A 9,211-nucleotide genomic window follows, 5' to 3' on the forward strand; every position below is an offset into this window, starting at 1 on the left:
TAACTTATGGGATATAATGAGAATCAGATAAACTAGTTCTGGGAGAAAAGGAATGACAGGTTAAAAGGGGTCTGCTTATCGTTGAGAACCACCGACTGAATACCTACTGTAGTGTATACTTACCTTTACCAACCTGATATTTTTTCTTTATTGTTGACAGTATTACAGATTGTCCCCCTCTTTGCCTCCCTCCACCAAGCCCCTGCCCCCTTTCCCTCTGGCCATCACCATACTGCTGTCTATGTCTATGGGTCATGCATATATGTTCTTTGGCTAATCCCTTCACTTTTTTTCATCCAGTCCCCCCTTCCTCCTGCCCCCTGCCAGTGATTTTGCATTTACTAACACACAATGACAGAGTTCATAAAATACAAGGATTATTCAACACCTTTTAAAGAAATAAACAGAATATATAACATATTCAGTGTTCCATACAATTTTATTTTCTGCCTTCAACCATAATAATATGATATCCAAATTTTGTCTTAACTGGAGGATCTGTAAACACAGGCTTGTCCAGCCCACTTACAGGCAAAGCAAATGCTGCTTCTTGAAATGGTCCCACCATGGAGCCTCTGGTCATCCAACCCAAGTCGCCCTGAAAAACCCAAAATATATGTGATGTCAAGCGGCCCTGAAGAGAGAACAGTTCTACTGTAGCTTGAATGCTAAAGTTTCTAGGTTTATTCATCTGGACTGTAAAGAAGTAGGCTAGGCAAGGATAAATGGGTGGAAGAGGTCCAGCCCTATACAGAACACATGGCACTTACAATGCTGCTGGGTATCTGTTAGCTGTGTAAGTTTGGTCATGCCTAGGTTTAGACATAGGTGACCCATGTTCAACTGTTCACGAGTTGGACACTTCTGTTTTTAAGATCTTTAAACTAAGATATGGCTAAAATTAATGGCAGAATATAGCAGTAATCCCTACTGCTGGGGGACAGATCACTGAAAATGATAAGAGCACCATACCCCTTGCCTGGCTTTATCTTCACTATATTGTGTGGCCACTTCATTGAATCTCATTCCAGACTTTAACTTTTCCAAGGCTTCCATGATTTTTCCATGTTTTTCACACAAAATGTGTCTGACCTACAAGGAAAAAGAATGTTCACATAATACCTGGATATGCAAATGATTCATTTCTTCACAGTACAACAGTCATGTCTGGATTACCCTCACTAGTGAAAAATCGTATTAGCTCATGGCAATGGAAAATCTTAGAAGTCCGCCACTTGGGCAAAATGACGACAAACCCATTTTGTATATCAAGACAATATCTTAGGACCCCAATTTACAAGGAAAGTAGGCACCTGGCTCTGGGAAGCTCCCATCTTTTACCAGGTAACTCAGTGGAAACAGGAAGAGGAAACATGATAATGGTTGAGATTTGGCATCTTGGAGTCAAATCCCAACTCTGCTGTATGATCTTAGGCATGTTTTTAAACATCTAAGTGTTTTCCCCATTTGTGCACTGAGATAATAACAGTACCTATGTGTTCTCATAGGGTTGTGAAGATTAAGATAATGCTGCTAGCATTCAATAAATGCTAGTTATTATTTCATCAGAGTGGAGATGATATGAAAAAACCCCACTAGGAAATACTCTTATTGATTTTAGAGAAAGAGAGAGAGAGGGAGAGAGAGAAACATCAATGTGAGAGAGAAACATGGATTGGTTGCCTCCCGCATATGCCCCAACCAGGGATAGAACCCACAACCTGGGTATGTGCCTGGACTGGGAATCGAACCTGCAACCTTTCAGTGTATGGGACAATGCTCCAACCAACCATCCAGGGCGCCACTAGGAAATACTATTTATCAAGAGGCCCAACGTATAAAGCTGCCCTACAATTCAACACTTTGAACAAGTATCTTACGTTGAATATTAAGAATACTCAATTTCATAGTAGTCAGATTTGACCTATGTTTACATAAAGCCCTGTTTTTAAAAAAATCACCATATCCTTAAAAATGATGTTGTCAAGATATGTTTTACAGGATTTCTCATTTCCTATTCAAGTAGAATCTGTTATTTGTTTCATACTGTAGGTGATACACTGGGGTGGGGCTAAAGGCGTCTGCCTTAAAATTTAGAGACAAGCAAACCAAGGTTGTCCTCAGGGTTCAACTACTGAAATTGGGGGCGAGGGGAACGTAGACCCACAGGAGTAGCTTCTTGACTGGAGAAGCTACACAGGAAATAGGAACACAGCAAAGGAAAGAATGTATCACAAAGCAGGGCTCAGAGCAGCAAACTTCTGCAGAATGTGTCCAGCACTGTCCAGGAGAGACAGGGACAAGTGATCTGGACACTAAGATTGTTCATCAGACCTCACTTGGTCTTGCTAAAACAGCTTCTAGACTGCCACCCCCTTTCAGCTTCTACATTCACAAAGCAACATTCTAGTTCAATTACTGGGAAAGTGCACACAACATTCATGATCACAGAAAGGGGATACCGTCTGCCATCTTATATTTGAATAAACATATATTCTAGTTTGGACAGTTTGACAGGTTAGACATAATGAGTCTGTAGTACCTGTGGGGTTTTCAAGTGTGACTGATCAACTGGCAACTATATAAGACTAGTGTCTTACTTAGAAGAGCACCAAGCTACAGAGAAAATTTGGGAGCAATCAGCATGGAGGGAGCAGCTTATGCTGCAGAAGGTTACCCAGGGAGGATACGTAGAATAAGATGAGGAGGAAAGTAAGCTAAAGACATCCTTGGAGAATATTGATATTTAAGCAATAAGCAAAGAAAGAAGCTCAGAAAGCACATTAAAAAGGAAGGGCCAGATGGATGGGAGAAAAAGGTGTGTTAACAGAAACCAAGGCCAGAGAAAGTTTCAAAGAGGAAATGGCCAAGTGTTAAATGCTGCAGAGTGGTCAGGTAAGAAGTACAATTAATTTAGCAGTGATTGATCGATGACCTTAGCAAAATCAGTTTCAGGAGAGTAGTAAGGTGCAGAAGCCAGACTGCAGCAGGCTGACTGAGGAAGGTAATGGGAAGTGGGAAGGGAAAGCATGTGGAGTTTCTCCCCCAACTCACTGAGTTAGAAAAGGAGAAAGGGTTCTGGTCAGAGGAAAAGGGTCACAGACGTGTATATATTTTAAAGATCCCTGGGTGTACTTTTAAGAATGAAGGGTAAGATGCAGTGAAGAGGGAAGGTTGAAGACAGAGCAAACAAAGTGGGTGGAGATAAATGAAAGAGCAAGGTCTGGCATTCAGAGTACTGTCTGAAAAACCAGCTGGCCTCAAAGGGAGAAAGGGGTGGAGAAAGTGGAGAGAGATGCAGGTGAAGATAATTTTGTTGGTAGGGGGCTGGAAAGCCAGTGAGTTCTGTACTCCATGTTTGTTTTCTTGTGAAAGTTATAACATTATTTAAAAGTTACTGAGTCCTTAACATTTGCTAGGCACTATGCTAACTGCTTTACATGCATTATCTCATGAAATCCTCACACCAAAGCTGTGAGACTGGATCAGTGATTCCTAACCCTGCCAGCACAGCAGAATCACCCCCAGAGCTTTGAAAAAATGATATCAAAGTCTAGGCCCCATCCCCCAGAGATTCTGAGGCAGCTGATTTGGGGTGGGACCCCTATGCTAGGCATTGGTAGTTTTAGAAGCTCTCTAGGTTCAATCTGATGTACACCAGGGGTGAGAAGCACTGAATGCGGTTATCTGCTAACTGACTGGAGCAGGGTGGTGGATGGCTTGAGGTGAGTGGCAACAGGCTGCTGAGCAGTACTGAGGGCCTTAGCTAAGGTTAGAGACCAGGAATTAGTGGCCCTAATCCTCAAAGCTGTGTGACTCTTCAGTAGGGTCCAGCAGTTCTGGCTTTAAGTGTAAAGAAAGCAGACCACTGGATTGATCCTGAGTTGTAGCTTGGCAGGTAGATGACAGAAGACAACCAAAAGGAAAAAAAGTTGGGACTCCTCAATCCAATGGTCAAGTCCTTCAACCTAATTTCCAGCTTACAGGACATATGGGGCTTAAAGAACAGACACGAAGCCTGGGAGAAACTGGGGAGAACCAGGGGGGCTGGAGGGCCTGGAAGCCTGTGTGTGGAGAAGAGGAGATCAGGATTGGGGGAGGAAGGAAGGGAAGGGAAAGGAGGGAACCTGTGGTTAGCAAGTGGGTTTCAGAATCTGGACAGTCTAGTCACACAGGGCAGGGGTGGGCTCAGGAATGGGGTCTAAAGCAGAATGGCAAGATGTGGACGGAACCTAGACCCTAAAAGGTGAACAGTAAACATACTATGGCATTTCCATTCCATGGAACACTACTCAGCAGTACAAAGGAACAGACTATTGATAACACACAACTGGAATAAAATCTCCAGAGAATTATGCCGAGTGAAAAAAGCCAATCCCCAAAGGTTACGTACTGTATCATTCCATTCATATAACATTCTTGAAATGATAAAATTACAGAAATGGAAATCAGATTAGTTGCTCCCAGGGGTTAAAGGAGGACGCAGAGGTAGGGGTGGGGGTGGGAGGGAGGTAGGTGTGATTATAAAAGGACAACAGGAGGGATACCCGAGGTGACAGAAAGGCTCTGTATCTTAACTGTATCTGTTGGGAGCTGGTGACGTGTCTGGACATGGTCCACGCCACCTGAGGGTCCGGAGTCAGGGACTCGACCTTCCCCACAGTTACCCTTGATATTGAGAGCCCGCTACCTGTCTGGACATGGTCCACGTAGCCTGAGGGCCTGGAGCCAGGGACTCAACCCTCCCCGCAGGTTCCTGTGGGGAGCCGAAATGAAGATAGTTACAAAGGTCTGAGCTCATGCAGGAGGCAGGATGTTTACGCTGAAAGTGTGTTTGTGCAGCCATGAAAGAACTACCTTGTATCACCCTCACTTCCTTACCAGTTGTTTGTTACTCACTATATAATAAAGGCGTTGAAGCCATTTGAGGCTGCACCTCATTGGAGGGCAGCCCTCCTGATCCCATAACTGTGTTTGTCTCTTTAATTCCCACCGCTCGAACTCAGGTTTGTTCGTCTTTCAGGCTGGTTCCTGACACGTATCAATGTTTGTCTCCTGGTTGTGCTACTGTACTAGAGTTTTGTAAGATACTACCATTGAGGGAAACTGGGTAAGAGGTACATGCATTATTTCTTTTTAAAAAAATACGTTTCTATTGATTTCAGAGAGAGGAAAGGAGGAGAAAGAGAAACATCAATGATGACAGAGTCATTGATCGGCTGCCTCCTGCACGCCCTGGACTGAGGATTGAGCCCAAAATCCAGGCATGTGCCCCAACCAGGAACCTAACCACGATCTCCTGGATCATAAATTGATGCTCAACTGCTGAGCCACGCCGGCCGGGCCATGCATTATTTCTTACAAATTGAATATGAGTCTAAAATTATCTCAAAAGTAAAAGCTTAACCCTAATCAACTTCCCATGCCACTCTTTTCCATATACCTCATGTATAGTCCCACTGAACTTACTTTTTCCCAGGAAGGGCAAGGTGCCTCTTTGAAGCCATATGCAGTGGAGCAGTCCCTTCGGTTAGGTGCTAGTAAAAGTCAGCATGTAAGATAAAAACTGCACATAGCCCAAATTACCCTACAACATTCCTTATGAAAATGTCACACTGGAGACCACCATGCCAGCCCTCATTAAACCCAACATAGCTTGTCTCCTGACCTGTTTTATAACAATGCTCACTTCTTCAGCTGAACGCCAGATTGAACTAGCTAGTTTGTATTTAGGAGGCCATGTTTTATGAAAACTTATCTTTGAATACCAGAATCCCACTTGATGAGTTTGGAAGCTCATGCAAGAATGGAAGTCAACTATGGAAAAGCAGATTCATGTCTCCTATCTCATCCTCTCTCTGGACCATGGGTTCATTGAGTAGAAAAGTGGGCAGAATGGCTCTCTCACTATTTACATCCCCCCCCCCCGGCTGCATGTGTATGGTTGGATTTATATGATATAATTCCACTACTGCACTTATCATACAGCAATCAAATTTATTTCTTTACCTAACTACTCCCAACTAGACTGGGATAACAGAAACCATCTCTTATCTGTTCTTCAAAAAATATGTTTTTATTGATTTCATAGAGAGGAAGGAGAGGGAGACAGAAACAGCAATGAGAGAGAAATATCAATCTGCTGTCTCCTGCACACCCTCTACTGTGGATCAAGCCCACAACCAGGGCATGTGCCCTGGCCTGGAACTGAACCATCGACCTCCTGGTGCATGGGATGATGCTCAACCAACTGAGCCACACCAGCCGGAATATTTGTTTAATACCCAGAACTTAGTACACTGCTTGGTGCCGGAGCAGAGTCACTAAATCCTTACTGAATGAATGATTCAAAGTATGGGATCCCATATCCTGACTGAAACATGGAAAATGCCCTGTTACAAAGCACTAAGTAGTATAGTTTTGTTTGCAGATTATATTTTCCCAGGGCAGACATTCCTCTGGGACTTGGTCAAGTCCTTCACGTAATTATTTGTGATTGTCTCCTACCCCCATTTTCATGGTCAGGGCCCTGGCTTGTAGCTAACCAACAGAGCAGCTACCTAATGAGACCTGTGCCTTTGCCTGTTTATCTAAGGTTTTGGTTTTATAAGATATTTGTCCTAAGAAACAATTCATTCACTACTGGTAAGATATAACAATACGTTTAAGAAACAACACTAAAGTATGAAGAAATTCTTGATGTCTGAAAAAACATGTGAAAAATATTTTAAAAGGAATTACTTTTCATAAATGAGATTGGTCTATATTTTCCAATTTTGTATTATCTTGCTTTTATATCAGTGTTAGGCTAGTCTCTTAGAATGAGTTAAGCAAACTATCTTTTCCTTTTATGTGCATATGTACATGTGCAAAATAACACATGTACATATGTTATTTATATTTAACATGAAAAAAAGGAAACTAGTAACTCACCTTTACTGCATTGCCACCACCTTTGGGACCCTGAGACTTCTTGTCAGAACTGTCACTCCCAGATGCTGCTCCCCCTTTAGAGAAGAGATGATAAGGACTCATTTAAACTGCATCTTGATATTTACAGAAAGGTCCAACACAACATGGGCAGCAGCTTCAGGCTTCCTTTCTACGCACACTCCTGCTCTCATCTTAGGTGACCTCACCATCTACCCATCTACACTGAGGAATCACCCAACAACCTAACCTCACACTTCTGGACCTTCCTCCCAAATGCCCATGTTTTCTGCTCCAAGCCACCTGCTCCCAGAGGCACACGATGAAACTGTGCCACTCAGAACTAGTAGTTCAGTCTCTGGCTTCAATTTCCAGTTGTTCTAGCTTTTTCATGCCTCATTCCCACAACACTGGCTCTTTGTCTTCAGAGAAACCACCCCCACCTTCAGTCCTTTTATCCAGCTATGTTCCCCTGTACTATGTGACTTTTCCTTCTCTTCCCAGTCTGGACCCCATGTTTGATAATCTGAACTTGATCCCTTCCTTCTAACTCTTAATTCCCTTGTGTTGTTATCCTTCTATTATCATTGTCCAACAAAACCTCAACCTTGGCTCAAGGCTACACTACTCTTTTCAATCCTATATTGTGCCAGTTGCTCTGTACTAGGTAAATCATGACTGTGCAGAATGTGTCCTCTACAAATTCATGGCCTTCAATCTTAGGCTTTCAGCCCTCAAGGCAATCCTTTTATTAGTGTTTCATTCCCTCTCCCATCACCTTCTGTGATTATTCCAAACTTTTACCACTCTCAAGACCCCTACTCAGTCCCTGCCCCTCAGTCTTAAAAAATCACCCTTGCCTTCCACTTTATTAAGAAGTTGAGGTCATTAAGTATGATCTATAAACTCCAAACCTTCCCCCTCTCTGGCCCTAATTTTTACAACCACACCCATCCCCATCGCTTTCTTTGTGACCTCAAGCAACCGGTGTCCCTTCTCTTCAAAGCTCAACAGCTCCTCTGTCCTGGACCCCATTTTCTCCTAAATCTCAATTCTCGGTCCCTTTACCTCTCTAACTCGACTGGATCCTTCATGTCAGCTTCAATCGCAAATTTTCCCCAAACAAAACTTTCTCTTAGTCCTTTATCATTTTTTATCTACCATCTAATTTCCATGATTTTTATTTTATTTAAAAAAAAAAATCTTCATTGATTTCCGAGACAGGAAAGAAGAGGGAAAGAGAGAGATAGAAACATCAATGATGAGAGAGTCATTGATCGGCTGCCTCCTGCACGCCCCGGACTGGGGATCGAGCCGACAACCCGGGTATGTGCCCTGACCGGGAATCGAACCCCAATCCCCTGGATCCTAGGTTGATGCTCAACCGCTGAGCCACGCCCGGCGGGCTCCATGCTTTTTAAATTAAAGCTTTCCAGAGAAATTCACACTGATTGTTTCTAATCACTTCCTGGTCAGTCACTGACCACCCGCTGCGTCCGTCCCTGACCCCGGGAGTCGCTGGCCAGCTCCCTCCCCTCACTTCCCACCCGACCCCATTCTCCCCTGTTGCTCTGGCCGCTCTACCTTTACTCCCTTTTCCAGAACCGCTTTTTCCTTTAGGAGGCATCTAGGAAACTTGACGTTGAACTCTCAACTGTAACTGTTGCCCTACAAAGCCTCTTCAGGCCCCACGGGCCTGTCCCAAACAAATGCCTGAAAGCGGCATCGCAACTGACCGTTTTTACTGCGGCTCTTGAAACAGGCATATCTTGGGGCAGACCCAGTCCTTTGGCTCTCAGAACAATGGGGTTGAACATGCCTGACCAATAAGAAGCTTGGACTGGGGGCCGAGCCAAAGGTAGAGCGAAGCAGGAAGCCCCGCCCCTGCGCTTTTTGTTCCTTCTTTCACACGGCCTTATTTGCGCCGTCTCCCCTGCTCCGCCGCTCACCCCCCCCACCTCTGCCCCCTCCACGCGTGCGTAGTGGAAGCCGCGGGCCTCTGCAGTCCCAAGGCGCCGGTTTTAGCCAATGCCGCATGGCCTCCAGATAAAGGGAAGGCAGGAAGAGCCTCGGTGGCTGCCTACTCCTACACACAAGCTCTTTGCGGTTTTTCATGTCTAAATTTCATTTTGCAGCTTTAGCTGATTGGGTTCAAATGGTAGTTTTCAAAAGAGGCCATCACCCCTCTGCCTCTTGCAGAACTCTGTCATGGTGAAAAATTGGGAGCAGACTAAATGTAGGGTAAATAAATAATGTTTCAACCACAGAAAAGGGTATTTAT

At 44.1% G+C, this 9,211-nt stretch overlaps 1 protein-coding gene across 3 annotated transcripts; it reads right to left on the bottom strand.

Moving 5' to 3' along the window:
- Positions 1-420: 420 nt before the first annotated feature.
- On the bottom strand, positions 421-8,631 carry PIN4 (peptidylprolyl cis/trans isomerase, NIMA-interacting 4). 3 transcript variants are annotated; one of them, XM_081126045.1, is made up of 4 exons: positions 8,515-8,631; positions 6,934-7,007; positions 973-1,092; positions 421-598 (listed from the first exon to the last, which is right to left on the bottom strand). In XM_081126045.1, the coding sequence occupies exons 1-4, from the start codon at positions 8,555-8,557 to the stop codon at positions 440-442; spliced, it is 396 nt and encodes a 131-aa protein (XP_080982171.1). In that variant the 5' UTR covers positions 8,558-8,631; the 3' UTR covers positions 421-439. The 3 variants fall into 3 exon arrangements, with proteins under 3 accessions (XP_080982171.1, XP_080982172.1, XP_080982173.1); XM_081126046.1 differs by lacking the exon at positions 6,934-7,007 and having other exon boundaries at positions 8,515-8,595; XM_081126047.1 differs by lacking the exons at positions 6,934-7,007; positions 8,515-8,631 and adding an exon at positions 5,470-5,533.
- Positions 8,632-9,211: the final 580 nt, after the last annotated feature.

This window comes from Miniopterus schreibersii (genome assembly GCF_964146895.1).
Source record: "Miniopterus schreibersii genome assembly, chromosome: X".
NCBI lineage: Eukaryota > Metazoa > Chordata > Mammalia > Chiroptera > Miniopteridae > Miniopterus > Miniopterus schreibersii.

Bases quoted from the DNA above. Each gene is read 5' to 3' on its own strand.
- PIN4 (XM_081126045.1), bottom strand. From the start codon at position 8,557: ATGCCTCCTAAAGGAAAAAGCGGTTCTGGAAAAGGGAGTAAAG. The intron at 1,093-6,933 runs GTGAGTTACTAG...TTTTCCTTGTAG, and splicing joins GTGGTGGCAATGCAGTAAAG to GTCAGACACATTTTGTGTGA. The intron at 599-972 runs GTATGGTGCTCT...TGGGTTTTTCAG, and splicing joins AAGATAAAGCCAGGCAAGGG to GGCGACTTGGGTTGGATGAC.